This window comes from Leptonychotes weddellii, chromosome 15 (genome assembly GCF_054177405.1).
Source record: "Leptonychotes weddellii isolate Sample4059 chromosome 15, ASM5417740v2, whole genome shotgun sequence".
Classification (NCBI taxonomy): Eukaryota; Metazoa; Chordata; class Mammalia; order Carnivora; family Phocidae; genus Leptonychotes; species Leptonychotes weddellii.
In genome coordinates, this window is record NC_138383.1 from 47,871,552 (window position 1) to 47,892,564 (window position 21,013).

Here is a 21,013-nt window from a genome sequence, read left to right on the forward strand (position 1 = left end):
AGAGAGAATGAGAGAGAGAGCATGAGAGGGGTTAGGGTCAGAGGGAGAAGCAGACTCCCCGCTGAGCAGGGAGCCCGATGCGGGACTCGATCCCGGGACTCCAGGATCATGACCTGAGCCGAAGGCAGTCACTTAGCCAACTGAGCCACCCAGGCGCCCTCCAAGCTGGGTTTTATACAATGGATTATGCACCTTCCACCTGTCACATGATGTAAATATGTTTCTCGTTTGTACGTAAAATTTTAAATGCGTCTAAAACAGTAGCCTTTTCCTTTAGAGCCTCCTGCCTGCCTTAGGTGTTAAAATAGTCCTCCACCCAAAGACGTAAATATTTCCCTACATTATCTTCAAGTTATTTTATGGTTTCCTTTTAATCACTCTAGAATTTAAACATGTGAATCTATGGTGGAAGTAAAAAATTGATTATATAAAATAAAATCAATTTGCCCCCCCTTATATACTACATAATTTATTCACTCTTTAATAATATGAAATGTACCATTTTTATCATATAATACCTAAATATACTTCAGCCTATTCTGTTCCATTGATTTAAGTGCATATCCTTCCAGCTATATGACGATTGTTTTTAGCTTTAAAAGTTTTTCTTATATAGCCTTTATCATAATTTTTTTATAATTACAACTTTATTTTGGTTTAATAATGCAACCCCTCTCCCTTTCTCCTCTTTCCTTCCCCCAATATTTTCTGACTGTCCTTATGAGTTTATTATTCCAGATGAATTTTACAAACATTTTATCAGTATAGGCATGTTTGATTAGAGTTATAGCTTTCGAGCGTTTTATTTGGGCTAGTTACGAAAATGATCTGGTTTTGTCTCTTACATTACCATACCTGGACCCTTTCACTTCTGATCACTTCCCAGTTCCTGGCTTTCTGGACAGGCCACAGTATAATATGCAGACAGTGGTCATTTTTTTCTCTTTTCTTATGGCCAGTTTTTTCCCCTTGTCTTACTGTACTGACCAGGCCTTATGACACCGTATAAAATGATAGTGGTGAGAGCCATGATAATTGTTCCTGAAATTAATAGGAAAGTCTCTGATGCTTAATTGTTTTTTTTTTTTTTTAAAGATTTTATTTATTTATTTGAGAGAGAGAATGAGATAGAGAGAGCATGAGAGGGGGGAGGGTGAGAGGGAGAAGCAGACTCCCCGCTGAACAGGGAGCCCGATGCGGGACTCGATCCCGGGACTCCAGGATCATGACCTGAGCCGAAGGCAGTCGCTTAACCAACTGAGCCACCCAGGCGCCCCTGATGCTTAATTGTTAAGGACAACGTTTGCCATCTATTCAAGGCAGTTACTGATGATCCTCTTGATCAGAAAGTACCCTATTCCTCGCTGATTAACCTTGAGAACGGATGTTTGATTTTATCAAATTAGAATTATTCTAGATGGAATCCCAAGCACGTGTCTACACAGCCCAGACATCACGTAAGATGAGGTTATACATACCTGCTGGCCTGCTGCCCTGACCCCACCAAGTTACAGAAGAGGACTAGCACCTTGTTCTCGCTATGGACGGGCAGGGATGACTGCGGACCCTCACGGGCTGCCAAGCGTGGGGAGACCGACAGACCAGATGGATGAGCTAAAGAGAGAGAATTATGTTTATAGTCTTAAAAAAATTCGCTGGGCCACAACCCTGGCTTCTCTAGCCACTTCTTCTCTTTGAGCATCTATCAACCACCAGTGGGAGACACTAGAGTGCTTTAAGGAAAGAGATATTAAGGTACGAGACACTTGTGCCATTTGGTGCCTGGTACACGAAGATCATATACGTGCTATTGAGTTTGCCATTGTGTTCAGCCAATAATAGTAAAACACGGGCACGGATGTTAGTGAAGCCTTCCCAAAGTTGATCCAAAAAATACTCCTAAATGACTTTGGTTGCTTTTATGCCTGGAACAGAGAGCCGCAAGTTGGCTCTGGCTTTCTCAGCCCACAAAAGAAGTACAGAGAGAAGGTGAGAACTTTTACCCTTGAGGATGTGGAAGAATTAGACTCTCCTCAATTTCCAATCATTCTGAAAATCAGACTTTTAAAGCACAGGGGTGTCACCTTTGATTGAACTTGAAATGAGGGTCTTTTCATTGAACTAGGATGTGATCAGGGCCAGTCAAGGCCCTGCTCCAGATTCCAGGCCCAGGGGCTCCCTGTTGACTCAGAGCAACCACAGACCCCGGTTCCCACAGTCTGCCACCAAGGCTGGCTGAGGATATGGACCAGGGTACAGGATTCACCTGGGCTATATGGCAACACCAGCAGAGGGTCCTCCAAATACGGGCCTTCTTGACCAGAGAATTGGGCCAGAATATATACTGAACTGCAATCAAAGGCAGTCAGATACTGATCTTCTTGGCCAGTCCAAAGTTCAGGAAGTGGGGCTGTTAACAAAAGTCATTTAATAACCTCTTTGGTCATCTACTGCTCCAACTTGTAAACATTTGGCTTCAAGCACAAACCTTGAACTCTAAGAGTCCTGAAGACAAAGATCGCCCTGAATAATGATCCTCATTCTCAGAGGGTGTTCTCGGGACCAGCAGCAGCAGCATCCCCTGGGAACTTGTGAGACATGCAAATTCTCGGGTCCCACCCCAGACCTACTGAACCAGAAACTCAGTGCATAGGACCTAGAACTCTGCCTTAACAAGCTTCCCACATGATTCTGTATTCATCAAGGTTTTGAGAACCCCCGACTGATTGAATAATTTTTAATCATCAACCATCTATACAGCAAACGTCAGAGAAAATAAGCCTGACAGGTCCAAGTACCAAAACAAAACGTCTTATGCCTTAGCACACAAGGAGTACCCTCTCAAACGTGTAACTCATACTATCCCAATAAAATTATGCGAGGCACTACTGTACCTGAGAGCATCTCCTGGCCAGGTGGTGGGGGCGCGTGGAAAGCATACACGTTATCTCCCTCTGAAATGGTATTCAGGTCCTCTTCATCAAAGAAAGACCGCTGGAATCCACTGGGACACAGTTCAACCAAGATCACCTGGAACGAGGAGGATCATTTTCCCTTTTGATTCCTCAAAGGGAACTTGAGCAAGAAATCTAAAAGTGACTGATAGTCTCTTACCCTTTCCTCCCTTCTAAGCAAGAAACACTACTTATTAGTAGTAATAAAACAGAGGAGGTATAACAATTAGATTGAACATAGACTATCTCAATGGCAACAACAGAATCTCAAACTGCTGAGGGAAGAGATGGGGGAAGACAATTGAGGGGGGGGGGAAGAAAAAAAAAATCTCAAGTTTATACCCAGCTAAACTATCATGCAAGCACTAAGAATAAAAATAAAGCTCTCTTCAGACTAAAAGTTAAGAGTGTCTACCATTTACGATCTCTACTGAAAGAACTTCTAAATCCTTTTGCCAACTTTTTTCACATCCTGGCAGATGAGGTACATATTTTTATGGAACACTGAGGTAAGCAGAAGAAGTTGCCCTCATAGCAGAGAAGAGGGGTGACCACCTTAAGGGTCCTGTTACCTTGGGCACTGAAGGAATTGACATCTCAACACACCTAAGCCATTCAAGGCACACTGGCTGGGAAATTCTCTTGTAAGAGATACATTTCAGGGTTAAAACAAATAAACTGACTCCAGGAAAAAAACTTGCATTGTAAGAAGAAATGATGAGCCAAAGAAAATGGTAAACATTGGCAAATGTAAACACACACTGACTATATAAATCCATAATAATACTCATACTAGTACTACAACCAGGAGGAAAGGGCAGGAGGGATTAAAATACTGGACAACAATATCCATCCGCAATAATAATAAAAAAGGTGGAAGGGAGATTAAAGCACACCAAGATCCTTGTGTTGTTTGGGAAAATTAACATAGGACTTTGCTAATAATTCTGCATGTTGGCATGTTAAGGATAACCACTAAATAAGCATAGAAATAGAATATATAGGTCCCAAACCAGAAGAAATGGAATAAAAATTGCTCAAGAGAAAAGAAGCAGTAAAGGAGAGGGAAAGGAAACAAAGAAAAAGCAGGGTAAATGGAAAGCATAAAATAAGAGAATATAAATAAATCCAAATATATTCATGGTCGCAGATAATGTAAAAGGAATAACCCTGCTGGTTAAAATATCAAAACAGGGGCGCCTGGGTGGCTCAGTTGGTTAAGCGACTGCCTTCGGCTCAGGTCATGATCCTGGAGTCCTGGGATCGAGTCCCGCATCGGGCTCCCTGCTCAGCGGGGAGTCTGCTTCTCCCTCTGACCCTCCCCCCTCTCATGCTCTCTCTCTCTATCTCATTCTCTCTCTCAGATAAATAAATAAAATCTTTAAAAAAATAAATAAATAAAATAAAATAAAATATCAAAACAGATTTTAAGTTCCAGTCAAAATGCCTACACATGCACTTAGGAATCCCTAAGTGACTCCTATCTCCCTGAACAAACACATCACACTCTGCAAATTCCTGACGATTCTTTGATTCTTGTAATTATTCAAACTCTATGTCGCATCCCCCTTTTGGCATTTTTTTTTTACGGCCATTTCTTCCCCAAGACTCTTACCCACTGTCCTATTCTCTCTCTTGCTCTCTCAATATACCCCTGAAGAGAGCTTTGAGTTCACTGAGCAAGATACACACCTTTTTCCTCATATTCATTTTTTATGAATCCTCATAAACACGGTGATACGATTAGAGACACTGACTGGGTGGGGGCAGGAAGGAGCCCACACAGTGAGTAATCATGGTGGCTACATGTAAAAATTCAACAAACTATAACCTCAAGGCGTGTGCCCTTTATTATATGTGTGTTATTCCTCAACAGGAAGGCTAAAACACATTTTTTTAATTTGAAAAAAATGCCATGAGGTCATCAGGGAAGTGTAAAATTTGCATTTTCTAGTTAAAGACACAGGGGACCAATTGCTTACTTCGTCTAAGGTCACAAAACAGAAGAGCCCTATTCCAAACCCTTCCCATTACGCACATGGCTGTTGACCACAGTCACCGCCCCCCTGCCCTTGCCTGGGGGCCCTGGTTAGGAGTTCTGCCCTCAAAGTCACAGTAAATCCAACCTCTTTACCAAGACTCCTTAAAATAAAAAAAAAGTAGCACATAGCTATCCCACTCTTTCCTAAACCTCCTCTCTCGTGTTACACATCCTCAATAGCTCCTCATGTTTCATTTATGGCCCCTTCAGTCTCCTGGTTTATATTCTCAGGAGTGAAAATACACAGCAGTGTCTCAGGCTCTAAATCAAACCATTGGCATCAAATCCTGGGTCAGCGTTGACTAGCTGTGTGACCCTGGGCAGGTTACTTAACCTCTCAGTGCCTCCTCTTTGCTCACGGATAAAAATGAGGATAATTGGTATCGACTGTACCAACCACAATGTGGTTGTGAGGATTGAACTGGCTATGAATACCAAGGTCACAAAATGGCACCCAGCACTTGGGAAGCACAACTGAGCGTTCGCGGTCATTGGAATTATTAGCATCGTGATCGTCATCACGGTCTTCATCCTTTTCTGGTAATTCTGTGTAAATGCAGGGAGAGGTCAAGGCTCAGTCATCAAGACACCAATCAAACAGAAACTCATGAGTCACGAGGGAGTCACCTGGGAACCAGAAATTAGTCTACACAGCCCTACACAGCTGGCCCAGTTAGCGTTCCGGCATTCAGTGACCAGGCCCCCATGCCATTCCATCACACCTCATCCGCAGGGACGCCGCCTTCCTCTGCAACCATCTTCCTCAGGGCTGCCACTGTGCTGAGGATCGGCACGGCCAGGCCCACCCGCAGGAACCGCTGGCTCTTAGAGGGGAAGACCAAGGTGACGCTCAAGAATCTGGAAAATAGGAAGGCGTCCACATCCTTAAAGGACGGACATGAACTGTCAACACCATTGACATTGGGTCAAGTCCAACACTTGGGCTCACATCTCTGCTTTCTGCTTGGGTCACTGTACTTTAGGTATACTGTCACCAGGTGGCAGCAGAGAGCCAAATCTCCAAAGGGTCTCAGCTCAAGTATAGTTTTCCATAGTGAAAAATTAAAGGTACTTGATTAAGAATCACAGTACAGACCTGTGATCTCAAGGTTCTGTTTGTCCAATAGATCACGGTAAGCCAAAACAAACTTGGAAATCTGAGATGGGAAAGGGTCAAGCTTCTTCTATCAGGGTTCAACACTATTGATGATGCCCTCCTTACTGAAACTGCCCTTAGTAATAGGGCACTTTCTCTTCTCCCCCTCCCCGCCCCCACACTCTCTGGAATCTCTCGTTCTACTTCCTATTGTCCCCACCAGCACACTGGGGCTCCCTCCTCCAGCTTCTGCTTCTCCTGCCCCTTCCTGGAACACCTGTTGGATTCACGCAGCTCACTGCCACAGCTGGGACTGGAACCCCGGGCAGTCCAGCCCCAGAGTCAATGGTCCCAACCCCTGTCCTCTGGCGCATGAGGCCAAGAATCTTAGCTCACATCCATCAGTAGGCATCCCCTGGTCGGGTCACCCAAGAAAGGACAAGCCAGTGTTACAGGGATAGCACGGATGATGAGCAGCACAGGAACTTGGAGCAGAAATGGGGATTACATTGCCAGGAAAGGCTTTATGAAGCTTTGGCTCTTCATCTGCATCCTAAAGATGGGGGACTGTCAGCAGGCGGAGGGCAAGACAGATGGTATTTTCGGAGATGGAGAACACAAGGAAGAAATGCCACCGTCTCAAGACCAGTGGAGGACTCACCAAACTTCCATGACACTGACGTTGGCCAGATGCCTTAATGGCTTTAAGACCTAGGCTTCTGGAATGCCTGCCCTGTGTGCCTCTTACGCTTAAAAAGCCGAGCCCACCACACCTCTTACCCGACCCTACTACTCTCCTCTTTTCTGTTTTTCTCCTCTCCTTCAACACCCCCTCCCCTTTTTCCTTTGCTCCTTAGAGACACCGTTTCCCTGCACCTTCACAGTGAGCCAAAAGGACGTGGAAACAAAGCCGGGAAAAGCAGGTGGCGACAGGCTCCCCCCCCCCCCGGATTTGCCCCTGGTTCTGCTGAGAGGTCCAGACTGGCCACCGGCCCATGCCCGCTTCTGAGCGGGCCCAAGACTTCGGAAGCCCCGCTACAGCGTGACAGACGGAGGCACCGCGGATAATCCCTTCGTCAGCTAGAGAAGGGATGCGGCAACCTTTTACTTTGTCACATTCGGTCGCCAAACATCACCAGCCTTCTAAGGCTGGTTTCTACAGAAATGCTGGTTGAGACTCGCAAGAGACCGAGCCGCAGGTGCAAGGCCGTAAGGTACCCAGGGAGGACTAAGGACTGAGGGAGTCAAGTTCACGCTCACGTACCTCGTCTGGCGCAGGGGGATGGGGAGTGACACACACAGGAAGGGGTCGAAGGTATTGCTCTGTTTCAGGCAGTGGGGACAGGTCAAGGAAGATCTGTAAGGGAAAAAAATAAAGTTTCAAGCTGAATCGCACTCAGTTTGGCAGATCCTCAAAAAGTCAAATATAAAATTGCCATGTGATCCAGCCATTCCCCTCCCAGATACGTACCCAAAAGGAGTTGAAAACAGGGATTCCTACAAGTACTTGTCCTCAAGTGTTCATAGGAGCGCTATTCACAAGAGTCAAAGGGCGGACACAACCTGAACGTCCATCAGTGGATAACTGGATAAATCCACAAGAGGTAAAGCCACAAAGATGGAAGGCGGATTGGTGGCTGCCAGGTGCAGGGGAGGGGTGGGGAGGGCTTAACGGGTATCGGGTTTTCTCTTGGGGTGATCAAAATGGTTAGGAACTAGACAGAGGTGCTAGATGCCCAACACTAACGTACGTGCCACGGAACTCTACGCTTTAAAATGGTTAACTTTACGTTACGTGATTTTACCTCAATTTTTAAAAAAGGTTTAGTCACACGTGGCAATGTGCTGAGTTTGGGAAGGGAAGCGAAAACCCCGCGAGACAGAAACAGCGGGCCGACTTGCAAGCTGGAAGGAATTTTAGGACCATGCCTTCCCCTAGTTCTTAGCTTCACTGTGCCCTAGAATGACAAAGGAAGCTTTTCTAAAAATGCAAATGTCTCAACCCTCCTCCCATAGAGTCTGTGGGGGGTGAGGTGGGGGGCCGGGAGAGGCTCAGGCATTGGTGTATCAACGGCTCCCCAAACACCAGGTTCAGCCAGGATGCAGAACCACCAAAGGAGTCCACCCTCTTCATTGTACCAGTGAAGCAACAAAGCTCAGAGAAAAGCAGCTAATAGTAAAAGAGCTAATATCGAAACAGCGTTTACTAAGAAGTGGGCATTGTTCTGACCACTGGGCTTGTATTAACCCACTTACTACCCATAACCACCAGGATCATCCCCGTTTTGCAGACAAGAAGACTGAAGCACAGAGACATTAAGCAACTTTCCCAAGGACCACACAGCTCAGGTTCCAGAGTCTGCGCTCATCACCATTCCTCCAGAGTCTTTAGTATAAGCCGATGAAGCACTGATTGTCAAGAGTAGATATACACACAGTTGACTTACATTCTTTAAACTTTCAAACTCAACACTCCCTTACTTAAGAGCATGTTGTCCCTGAAAGTAAAATGCAATTTTTATATTCCACATGGGGACTCCAGTTTAATTTCCTTAACCATATGACAGACCATATTCTTCCAAGACATAAGGGATTTCTGGATGCTATGTGTGCATCCTGAAATCTACACGGCCTTCTTCCTTGGGAAAATGGACCACCACCCAGCCGACAGTCATGCTCCTATATGATAGTCAGCAAGGAAAATGGGGCTGGTATCACACCCAGGTTTCAAGTCTCTGCGGGGAGTCCAGCTGCAGCGGTTTCCCCCTGAGCAGAGAGAATGGGAAAAACCAGGGACAAGCAAGAAACCCTGAGGTTTTCAGGGTGCTGGCCAAGGCGACCCTAAGCGAGCTGGCCAGAGCAGGTCAGCTCCCCGGGGGACAAGTTAACAGCACACCATCCATGACTTTAGGTAACAGACCTGAGTATTTAATGTCCAGTAACTTGCTGCTTCCGGTAATTTTCCCATTGGGAAAATGATGGTAATGTGTTGGTAAAATGGTGTATCAGACACCGAGCTCCAGGTGGTAGGGAGACCCGATGGTTGTGGGGTCCCCCCTGCCACCGTTTCTCCTGATCCTTCTCCTACCTTCACCCTTTGTGTACCTGAGAAAGCCTAACAGGGATTGCTGCCTGTCATGGGGACCAGACCAGACTTTCTGTGGATAAAAGCCACGAGTGACAAAGAAATGAAAACACGCACGCACGCACACACATACACCCTCCCATAGCCCAAACTCCAACGCAGCACTAATCCTTGGTTATTAAACTCACCGATGTTTTTAGGTTGTGGTGATAACCATATGGAACAACCAATTATTTCTCCTCTAGTCCATAACCTAGTCCAGCACCCTGACCCCATTCCTCCTCCTCTCCTCCGGCCAAGGTGAAAAACCTGACACCCTAAAAAGGAGGGGAGGGATAACCTCAGTGAACAGGGGTCTCTGAATTAACCCACAATAAATCCCCCAGCTTCCAATTTCATACAGAAGGGCTGACGTCACAGCGACTTTCCATCTCTGGGCCCACCGGCCACCCCAGAAAATCACTTCCCACAGCTCAGAAGCCCTCACCTAGACAGACATTTTTTTTTTTACTCAATTTTTTCTTTACTCCAGACGATCCGGCACAAAGCGGGTATTTTTAGCTGTCACTGGTTCCTTTTTGGAAGCTTGAACACCTTGCTTCTTACTCATCATCCTACAGGAACCTACCCAAAGGGCGCTTGCAATCCTTAATATCGAATCGGCTTAAACGTCCCTTCCTCAGGAATCCTCCCCTGACTCACCCCACACCAGTCAGAGACCGTGTGATATTTTGACTTATAATGAGAAATATATATTTGGTCTTTGTCCCAGTTCCTGGCTCGGAGCTCTTAAAACCCTTGGAATTACCTAAGGGATGAGCCCCGAGGCAAAAAGGTCCATCTTTCTAATAAGCCCCAGACAACCATATGCAGGAGTTCTGTTAATGAGGTGGTTCTGGGATGGCCCCTGGATCACCGAGGATGGGGGCTGGTTGCCAGGGGAACCGACCCAGGATTAGAGGGTTGGCACTTGCAGGGGAGGAAAGGGGCACCAGAGGTTGAGTTCATCACTAAGGGTCAATGATTCAATCAATCACAGGTAGGTAATGAGACCTACACAAAAACCCTAGCAGGAGGGGTTTGGAGAGCTTTGAACCCCTGGAGGGGCTGGAGGGCGGGGCCCCCCCGAGAGGGCACAGCAGCCCTGCACCCCGTCCCACACACCTGGCCCAGCGCAGCCCATCCCCGCTGTTCCTGAGTCGTATCCTTTTATAACAAATTGCTCATCCAGTGAGTAAATGGTTTTCCCAAGTTCCGTGAGCAGCTCTAGCAAACTAGGGAAACTGCGGGGGGGTCGGGGGAACCTCTGGTCTGTAGCCGGCCAGTCAGAAGCACGGGAGACAATCTGGGACCTGGGGGTCGGGGGTGTGGGGGGGGAGCAGTCTTGTGGGACTGAGCGCTTCAGTGTCGGGTGGGAGTTACACTGTAGGACACCCCGTCCCTGTGTGCGCAGAGCAGAACAGCCTGGTGTGGGGAAAGCACCCTGCGCCCACCCATCTGGTGCCGGCAGGTTTGTAAGCACGGTAGGAGGAGAGAGTGTAAAAGAAAACAGTTTTTTTTCCCTTCCCACCAGGAACACGCACCTCAAAGCACCTGCCAGCTATAAAAACCCAGGAGTCACCCTAGCTTCTCCCCTTTCCCTCAGTGCCTCCCCCTTGCACCTTTAAATTCATGAGCAATGCATCTGGCCACCCCTGGATCCCAGGCACCCTCCCTCTCCCAGGGTCCCTCAGCTGCTCCAGCCTCCCTCCAGCCCCCAAAAAACCACCAGCGTAATCTCTGAAATTGAAAAGGATAGCACACCCAGCTTCAAATTCTGCAGCAGCTTCCTGGGCCCTTCAGACGAAAACCCACACCTGGCCAGGACACCTGCCCCGTCCACCGCTCCAGCCATAACTCCCGCCCCTCCCTCCCTGGCAGCTACCTTGCCCTTTCTGTCCCTTGCGGTGCCAACCTCATTCCAACCCCAGGCCCTTTGCCTCGGCCGTTCTCTCTGCCTGGATGACCCTGTCCCCAGATACGTGAATAGCTGACTCCTTGTCACTCGGTTCGCGGCTCAAATGTCCCCCCCACCAAAAAAAGAAGCCTTCCCAGACCACCTTATCTAAGGCTGGCTGCCTCCCCCACACCCCGAGCTGTGTCTTATCACCATCACGAGCCGCTGTGACGTGTGTGGTGTGTTACTGAACACCTGCCCCAGCAGAACGTGAGCTCCATGAGAACGGGGGCCGGGCCTTGTTCACAGCTCCCTTCCAGTGCCGAGAAGGGCAGTGGCCCGTAGTAGGTGAAATAGTAAATATCGAGGGCGTATCTATCTGGAATTAAATATCCAGAGAGCACGCGGGGGTATTTGGTTGGTATTTCTCGCTCATGGGCAAGGAGTGATGCTCCTCGCTGTAACCGGTGGACCAAGCACAAGCACAGATGCTCAAATGTTGGGAAGAAGGGAAGAAAAGTGAGCATGTGTGCCCAGGATGGGGAGTGGGCAGAGAGAACGGAATGAGCCGAGAAATAAGCAAATTGATTGTACTAAGACACCAAGAGCGGTACCTGGTGGCAATTCTTGGTGTCCCTGCCCCACTGTCTAACCTACCCTGACCTTAAACTCCCCTTATGTTCTTTCTCCTCCTCTCTTCGTCTCCTGTCTCATTTTCGTTTCAAGCAGGCTCCGCTCCGGGCAGGTAAGTAAGGCCGATGCCCTGGGCGTAGCTTCCATGGCTAGAAAAGGTCGGCAGCTGTGAAACTGAGGTTGGCTCTGTGCATGCCACCGCAGGAAAGAAATGGGCCTTACTTCGTGTACAACAGTAACACTTAGGCTCATTTCGAAGAGTTTTTTTTAATTCCCCAGTATGCTAAGCTACCAAGGGTAGCGTGTCACCAAGAGGAGGTTCTCTGTAACCGATGGCTTCCCCGAAATTCTATCACGCTCATTCCCACGTGTGAGCAGGTTCCGTGGTGGCTGAAGACGCTCTCACCCGTTCAATCCTAGTCATCCTTCAGAGCCCATCAAAAGGCACACCTCCTCCGAGAAGCCCAGGGGGGTTTCTCCCCGTGTTGCCCTCTCACTGCAATCACTACCTTCACTAAATCATCATAGTACTGGGAAATATGCTGCCTTATCCGAATCTCTGAACTGTCACATATATAAAAAGCCCAAAGAGAACGCTTCTGAAGTCAAAGGCAGTGTAATTATTTTCTACGTCGTCCATGCTGCTGGGAAATCTTGAACTTGAAAGAACTTGGTAATCTGGGCTCTCTGGCTGCAGGAACGAACAAGAATGATTGCCTTGCCTGCTGGGGAAGCCCTGACCTCCACAGTCACGCTCTAGAACCCCCTGGGGTTGGGATGGGAGGCCCAGGAGCCAGCAAGAAGGGAAAGAAGAAACACTAACCGCCAGACCCGACAGGAGTGAGTGGTTAACTGGGATCTATAATGGGAGAGAGAAGGGCACTGGTGTTTCTGTTGTCTTGTCATCAATAGGAGACCAGTTATCGGCATACGAGTTTGGGCGACCCATTCCAAGCCCATCCATCCCACTCTTACCCAGATTCTTACCTATACTGAGCTTGAAAGTGGCTCTGCACAAAGCTTGGGCCTAGAGAAAGCTGAGCCAATGGTGACGGGAGGTTCTCGGGGGTTCTGCTGGCTTCAGGCTGAGGCTGCAAAGAAATGAGGGAAGGAAGCAAGGTCAGGCCCGGCTCCTAGGGCTCCGGCACCTCCGGACCACTGAGCCCCGGCCCTTCTGTTGACTTTCCACAATTCACAGCTCCTTCGGCCTCCAGACCTCCCAAACTCCCCCCGACAGAGAAGGTGCTGAGGGAGCAGAGCTGAAGCAGGAAGCCTGGGAACACTCCCACATCCTCGGCCACCTCTGCTGTGACCTCTGTCTCGACTGTCCTGTTCGCATCTCCATCCTGCTGGGCCCCGCGTGTCGACAGCAGGCAGGCTGCTAGGCTCTGAACACCTCCGCACCACACCTCCCTGCTTCCACCACCCTGCCCCATCTGCATCTCCTCGGGAGCCCTCTGCACGCGAGCACCAGGCACACGAGGCTTCGCTCCTTCAACCCACATCAGTCCTACTGTGCCCCTCTTTGCATCCTCTTCTGTACCCGCTTTCTGGTGCTCCTGCAGCAAATTCGCACACACTGGCGGCTTAAAACAAGCAGAAATGTATTCTCTCATAGTTCTGGGGACCAGACATCCAAAATCAGCATCCCCAGGGCACAAACAGGGATGCGGGAGCTCTGGGGAATGCGCCCCCTGCCTCTCCCGGCCTCTGGTGGCCGTGAGAATCCCAAGGCTGGTGGCCCCGTCACCCCGGACTTTATGGCCAGCATATTCGAAAAGCCAGGAGAAAGGGACGCACGTGAAGTGTGTGGGTGAAGCATGCCAACATCTGAAATGTGGATTTAAAACGCATCGCGAAGCAGTAAGGGGAGGAAAACCATAGACTGAGGAATATATAGATGGACAAATACAGGATAATGCAATTTTAGTAAAATGTAAACTAGAGTAGAGTTTAGGCGGTGGGCAGGAGGTATTCACTGTATCATTCATTCAAGGTTTCCATCTGTATAGAATTTTCTGTAATAAAAGATTGGGGCAAATAGGACGGAACATTCTCATTGGCCCCGTGGTTTTGTTTTTGTTTTTGTTTTAAAGATTTTATTTATTTATTTATTTGACAGAGAGAGACACAGCGAGAGAGGGAACACAAGCAGGGGGAGTGGGAGAGGGAGAAGCAGGCTCCCCGCAGAGCAGGGAGCCCGATGCAGGACTCGATCCCAGGACCCTGGGATCATGACCTGAGCTGAAGGCAGTCGCTTAACCAACTGAGCCACCCAGGCGCCCGGCTCCGTGGTTTTGTGAAGCTCAAGTCGACCAGCACATAGATGAGTGAAGGGAGGTGGAAAACGGGGCCACACTGGGGGGGTGGGGGTGGGGGTCCCCTTCCATGTCCTAAAGATGACCACCCAGTTCAGTAAACAGCACAAAAGCAGGATTGAGAATCTGCCTCCGGACTCCAGCGGCCAGGGTCCCAATCCCTCTGAAATGGCACTCCTCTGGGAGCGCTGCCCAACCTCTGAGCCAGCCAAGTATGTTACTTAACCCCTTGGCCCCCCAATTTCCCGGCTTCTAGAAAGGGATGCTGAATGACAGTGCCTACCTCAGGGGGATGTCCTGAGATTCAAAGAGTTGACATACATGTAACACTCAGAACAGGGAGCATGGTCTGTGGTCGCCAAGACACTGAGGGGAGTATCCGATGGGTTTCGAACCCACGTGGTGGCGCCATGCGTGGAGAGATGCTTTAACTGACCGCCGTGCACAGGATGCAGGAGGGCGAGTCCGGGGGAAGGACACAGATCAGGAGGCTCAAGGGCCCGGGGCATAATGGGAAGAGGTGGAGAATGAGCCATGAGCATGGGAAGGGGGGATGGACTCAAGACGCCCTGTGTCTGCGGCGCACAGGGGAACACTCAGTGGGGCAGCAAAGGAAGGGGGAGGGGACAAGCAGGAACAGCTCCAAGCTCCCATCTGGTGCCCGGAGAATGCATGTCTTCCATTAGCATAGGAGGGGAAATCGAAGGCAGAAGTGGGTCCGGGAAGGGCACGCCAGAGTTTGAGGTAATGGGGGGCTGGAAGGGGTGGACCCTGGATGCAGAGCAGACGCTGGCATTTGTGGCTGCTCAGGGCTGAGGCCCCTTCCTTGGTCACGGCGCCCCTTCTGGAATACTGAGCCCAGTCCATGGGGAGGTGGGGAAGCTCTTTAATCGGGGGTCCCGCCCTCCCTTCGCAAGGGACAGGAACGTGACCCAAGTGAGACTGATGGGGTGGTCCTGCCCCATGAATCACTAGCAGAGTGAGCGAAAGCCTGAAAACACGGATTCCAGCAGCAGTGTCTGGGCCAGAGTCCAGCAGTTTCTGCCACTGTGAACCACCCCCCAGCCCTCACCCCCCTCCAAGGGCTGTCTGATTCTCACCGGGTCCAAGCCTGGTTCTCATCTCCCCTCTGATCCTGCCTGCTACACCTCCATCCTCTCTCCAGTCATCTGAAGTTGGTTACCGTTACTTGCAGCCAAAGACCTCACAATGATACAGGTGCTTCTGCATCCGGGTGATAACGTGGGGGGTCAGGCGTGGCGGTGGGCAGGATCGCCCAGGAGCGGGTGCGGAAGGAGGAAATCCCCAGAGGCAGCGGGGTCATTCGAGAAACGTGGACCAGGAGGTCCGGCCAGACTGGCTCCACTCTGCTGGCCAAGCTACCCTGGGCATCTCTCTGAGCCTCATTCCACGTCTAAAAGGGACAGGAGTGGGGCACCTGGGTGGCTCAGTCGGTTAAGCGTCTGCCTTCGGCTCAGGTCATGATCCCAGGGTCCTGGGATTGAGCCCCGCGTTGGGTCTGCTTTTCCCTCCCCCTCTGCCGCTCCCCCTGCTTGTGCTCTCTCCCTCTCTTGCTCAGTTAAATGAATAAATAAAACCTTAAAAAAACAATAGATAAAAGGAACAGGAATGTCACATCCATCTCACGAAGGCACCATTAAAATTTTAAAAAATTATGTGTGTGTCCTGCAAGGCCCACAGTAGGTGCTTTATGAATGGTAGCTTCCTGGTCCTCTCCCCCACCCCCTCCCATTCTTGATTCTACAAGAGTGGCAATTTCTGGAAAATTAACTGCCCAAAAGACTGCCTACGTGAGGCTGTCTATAGGATGGTAAAAATATGCCCTTTTCACCGGATGAAATCATTTGAGAACCCATCCGGATGACAGAGAAGAAAGTGATCCTTATGTTTTCTCTTCCAGTTTCACATACATCTAGCTGTATGGCCTTCACATGTTTTGAAACAGAAATAACCTCAAAAAGAAAAAAAAAAAAAGAAAAAAAACGCTCAGTTACAGAGGACAGTGCCTTTCCTCCTGGAAAGGGAAAATGAAGTTTCGTGCCGGGTCTGGCTTTACCTTCAAGCGTCCCCAGCCAGGCCTCCGCAGGTGGCCCAATTTTCTGAGAGCAAATTTCAGGAGACGCTTCCACCCCAGGTGGAGAAAAAAGATCTTCTCTGGTCTCAATCAGGTCAAGCGAAGAGCCGGGCAAGCTCCTCTCTGTGGCCAACAGCCACCCCACCCCCCGTTCTTGCCTGGGTCCTCAAGGCTTGGCCCAGGAAATTGAAAGCAGCCAGCATGGCCCAGAACAATCAATGAGCAAGGGGCAGAGGGGCCTGAAGGCAGGCCAAGCGGTTGGCAGGCCCGGCCAGAAGTCTGGATTTTGTGCGAGGTACAACAGGAAGCCGCCGGAGAAATTTAAGAAGGAGAGCGACATGATCTTTTTGTCCTTTCTCAAAAGGCATCTCCGACTTCAGTGTGGAGAACATCTAGCAGAAGGACACCTTGGAGACTGGAAGGCCAACTGTGGCTGCTTTGGTGAAATGGTGAATAGTGAAATGCTAGTAATGGTAAAGAAATGCTAGTAATGGTAAAGAAATGCTAGTAATGGTGAAAACCCTTACTAGCAGAATGCTAGTAATGGTAAAGAAATGCTAGTAATGGTAAAGAAATGCTAGTAATGGTGAAAACCCTTACTAGCAGAATGCTAGTAATGGTAAAGAAATGCTAGTAATGGTAAAGAAATGCTAGTAATGGTAAAGAAATGCTAGTAATGGTAAAGAAATGCTAGTAATGGTGAAAACCATTCCTAGCAGGTCCTCTCGGCCAAAGAAATGCTAGTAATGGTGAAAACCCTTACTAGCAGAATGCTAGTAATGGTAAAGAAATGCTAGTAATGGTAAAGAAATGCTAGTAATGGTGAAAACCATTACTAGCAGAATGCTAGTAATGGTAAAGAAATCTAGTAATGGTAAAGAAATGCTAGTAATGGTGAAAACCATTTAGCAGGTCCTCTTGGCTTAAAGAAATGCTAGTAATGGTGAAAACCTCTCGGCTTAAAGAGACTCAACGTTAAAGAAAGGCCTGGGGGCGGCGTGCTGTGCCTGGGAACAAGGGCTCCAGAGCAGAGGGTCTCAACCAGTGGGCGCTTTTGCCCCCTGGGGGACACTGGTTGTCAATCACAACCAGGGGAGGGGTGTCACCAGCATCCTGTGGGTAGAGGGATACTGCGGAGACCACTTTGCACAGGACGGCCCCCCCCCAGCAAAGAATTACCCAGCCCCAGATATGGACTGTGCAGAGTTTGAGAAACCCGGCTCTAGAAACCCATTTCCTAGACGTGGGTCCTGGCTCTCCCACGTACTTGCTGTGTGACTTGGGGGAAGTTACTTAACCTCTCTGTGATCTTTCCCCACCCACTTCCCTAACTCTTCGTGAGCTGTGCAACATGAGCCAGTCTCACAAACATTACAGCAGGGTAGCTACATAACGTATTCAACCATTCAAGAGTTTACTGGTGGGCGCCCGGGTGGCTCAGTTGGTTGGGCGACTGCCTTCGGCTCAGGTCATGATCCTGGAGTCCCGGGATCGAGTCCCGCATCGGGCTCCCTGCTCAGCGGGGAGCCTGCTTCTCCCTCTGACCCCCCCACTCTCATGTGCTCTCTCTCTCATTCTCTCTCTGTCAAATAAATAAATAAAAAATCTTAAAAAACAAAACAAAACAAAAACAAAAAAACAACAACAAAAAGAGTTTACTGGATGTCTCTTATGCGTCAGGAGTGAAATAAGTCACAAAAAGCATCAAGCAGGATGTGTGGCACAAAACGAATATTCAATACACAGTATCTTTTTAAAAAATACATCATTCTGCTTTCAAAATGTGTTCACTGTAAGATTATGGAAATACAGTGTGGACATAGTTTTGGTGGGCAGGCATAGTTTTCTGCTTAGCATTCTTCTCTTTGGAGAAGCGACCCAGCCCAAATACTCTAAAGAAGATATTGAGTACTGGGCGTCTGGGTGGCGCAGTCATTTAAGCGACCGATTCTTGATTTTTGGCTCCGGTCATGATCTTGGGGTCATGAGATCAAGCCCCGCAATGGGCTCCACACTGGGCGTGGAGCCTTCTTAAGATTCTCCCTCTCCCTCTGCCCCTCCCCCCAACCCCCACTTGCGCATGCAAGCACGCTCTTCTCCCTCGCTCGCTCTCTCTCTAAAAAAAAAAGGCTAAGTGAGCACTGTAGAGGCTCCTCTTGCCACCATGTGTGCAGAGCCAGTCTGAGAATGAAGCCAACAAGAAACAAAAAGCCAAAGACCTGGGGGCATCATCTGAGTCCCTGGATCCAGCCTTACCTGAAGCTGGTGCAAGCCTTGGATTACACAGTATAAAAGCCAATAAATGCCCTTCCCTTAAGTTGGATCAAGGTAAATTTCTGTCACTTGCAATGAAAAGGATCTGAGTAGGATCAACAGAAAATCACTGCATTTCAAAGAAGAATCCCCCATAAGCCCACAGCCCAGACACACAATCCCATAAAACACTGTTAACTTTTGAGTTGTGGTGATGTTTTTGCTTTGTTTCATTTATGTGTTTTAGGGGTGGCTAGGGTGGCTCTTGTTAAAATAAGAAAACAGGCTTTCAAGCCAGACCCCCTTGTACGTGAGCCCTAGCTCTGTTCCTTCTTGAGCTGTGTTGCTTTGGGAGGGTTACTCAACCTCTCTGATTCTTGGTTTACCCACATATACAATGGAGGTAATAATCCTAGCAGCACTCCATAGATGACAAGAGTTACTCAGACTGTAGGAGATGCCTGAGTGGCTCAGTCGGTTAAGCGTCTGCCTTCAGCTCAGGTCATGATTCCAGGGTCCTGGGATTGAGCCCTGCATCAGGCTCCCTGCTCAGCGGAGAGTCTGCTTCTCCCTCTACCTGTTTCTCCCTCTGCCAGTGTTCTGTCAAATAAATAAAATCTTAAAAAAAAAAAAAAAGTTACTCAGACTGTATATAACGCTCCCAAGACATGATCTGAGGAGCATACAATCACTACTTTCCTTGTTCGATGCATTCTGCAACTGCCTTCCTGAGCATAAGGGCTGTTCTTGCAGCTCTGTCCAACTCTGAGCTTTTAATTACATTATACTGTTTAAAAGAGGTCTATTCTTATTTGAGACATCTAAGCTTCTGCCCTCCTTTTCTTAAACTTGCAACTGGTTGTTTTATAAGAGAAAGTAACAAAGTTACAGCCGGCTTTGTGGACACGTTAAAAAAAAAAAATTACTCAGCTTCCTGAACCATTCATTTTTTTTTTTAAATAAATATGGTAGAGTTAAGGTGTATAATGTGACGATTTGATACGCATATACATAGCAAAATGAAGCCTACAGTCAAAGTAGTTAACATTTGCATCTTCTTGGCTACCTTTCTGTGTGTGGTGAGTGCCCCTGAAATCTGGTCTCTTAGCAAATTTCTGGTATTCGAGAAAGAATTATTAATGATAGCTATCAGGTGCGCATTAGATCTCTAGCCTTGCTCATCCTACGTCACTATGACCACCATTCCTTCTCTATTACTCTAGCATGATGGGGCTCTAAGCAAATAATGCAGGGATCGGCAGGTGACCCCTGAAAGACATGCTTCCAGAGAGTTTTTTTTAAATTGAGAAGCACAGGAATAAGGTGTCCAGATTTAAAACAAAGAAAACCAGTAAAGCGGTTCTTGTGGCTGCATCTGGATCAGTTTTGAGACACATCAAAACCAAGGTGTCTGATTAATTACCAAAGCTTGTGACACCTCTTTAAATTACAGCCAATTATTCATGGATGTTGTTAGAGTAACTTTGCTCACTCAAGGGGATAATGACTTCACTCGCTTTGACTTTTTTTTTTAAAGATTTTATTTATTTATTTATTTAATTTATTTATTTTTTAAAGATTTTTATTTATTTGACAGAGAGAGACAGCGAGAGCAGGAACACAAGCAGGGGGAGTGGGAGAGGGAGAAGCAGGCCTCCCGCCGAGCAGGGAGCCCGATGCGGGACTCGATCCCAGGACTCTGGGATCATGACCCGAGCCGAAGGCAGACGCTTAACGACTGAGCCACCCAGGCGCCCCAAAGATTTTATTTATTTATTTGACAGAGAAAGACACAGCGAGAGAGGGAACACAAACGGGGAGTGGGAGAGGGAGAAGCAGACTCCCTGCCGAGCAGGGAACCCAATGCGGGACTCGATCCCGGGACTCCAGGATCATGACCTGAGCTGAAGGCAGTCGCTTAACCACCTGAGCCACCCAGGCGCCCGACTTTTTTTTTTTTTAAGATTTTATTTATTTGACACAGAGAGAGACAGAGAGCGCACAAGCAGGGGGAGAGGGAGAAGCAGGCTCCCCGCCAAGCAGGGAGCCCGATGCAGGACTTGATCCCAGGACCCTGAGATCATGACCTGAGCCAAAGGCAGACGCTTAACTGACTGAGCCACCCAGGTGCCCCTCGCTTTGACTTTCTTAAGTGAGAGATAAAAGGACAGCGTGAGAGCAGAACCCTCATTGATCTTTATTTAGCGAAGCCCGCAGAGAACACAATTGATATATCAATTAACTGTGGCTCTTACAGATGATTTAGTGCTTTCTTACTCCCAGAGATTTGGGGCTTCATCAAAATCTAGGAATGCTGAGTGCACACATGTAATCATCCATCCTGTGTTTGGAGAAAAAGGACTGGAAGAGGTAAAATGGTACCACCTGAAATATTGACGGCTGGTGCAGCTGGTTAAGCGTCTGACTCTTGGTTTCGGCTCAGGTCGTGATCTTGGGGTCGTCGTGAGATCGAGCCCCACGTCGGGCTCCATGCTGAGCGTGGAGTCTGCTTGAGATTCTCTTTCCCCCTCTCCCTCTGCCCCTCCCACTCATGCTCTCTCTCTCCCTAAAAATAAATAAATCTTAAAACGAGTGGAAAGAA

General features: G+C 48.4%; 1 protein-coding gene and 1 long non-coding RNA gene across 2 annotated transcripts in view; one reads left to right on the plus strand and one right to left on the minus strand.

Annotated features, from left to right (window-relative positions):
- Positions 1 to 21,013, plus strand: part of LOC145717426 (uncharacterized) — a 167,745-nt gene that overhangs the window by 125,131 nt on the left and 21,601 nt on the right. The window lies entirely within an intron of this gene.
- USP43 (ubiquitin specific peptidase 43) overlaps positions 1 to 21,013 on the minus strand; it is a 51,812-nt gene that overhangs the window by 21,885 nt on the left and 8,914 nt on the right. The window contains exons 3-7 of the mRNA XM_081805941.1: positions 12,733 to 12,836; positions 7,356 to 7,448; positions 5,718 to 5,853; positions 2,895 to 3,030; positions 1,475 to 1,614 (exon numbers count right to left, since the gene is read on the minus strand). Coding sequence (XP_081662067.1) covers positions 1,475 to 1,614; positions 2,895 to 3,030; positions 5,718 to 5,853; positions 7,356 to 7,448; positions 12,733 to 12,836 — 609 coding nt within the window. The remainder of the gene's footprint in view (positions 1 to 1,474; positions 1,615 to 2,894; positions 3,031 to 5,717; positions 5,854 to 7,355; positions 7,449 to 12,732; positions 12,837 to 21,013) is intronic.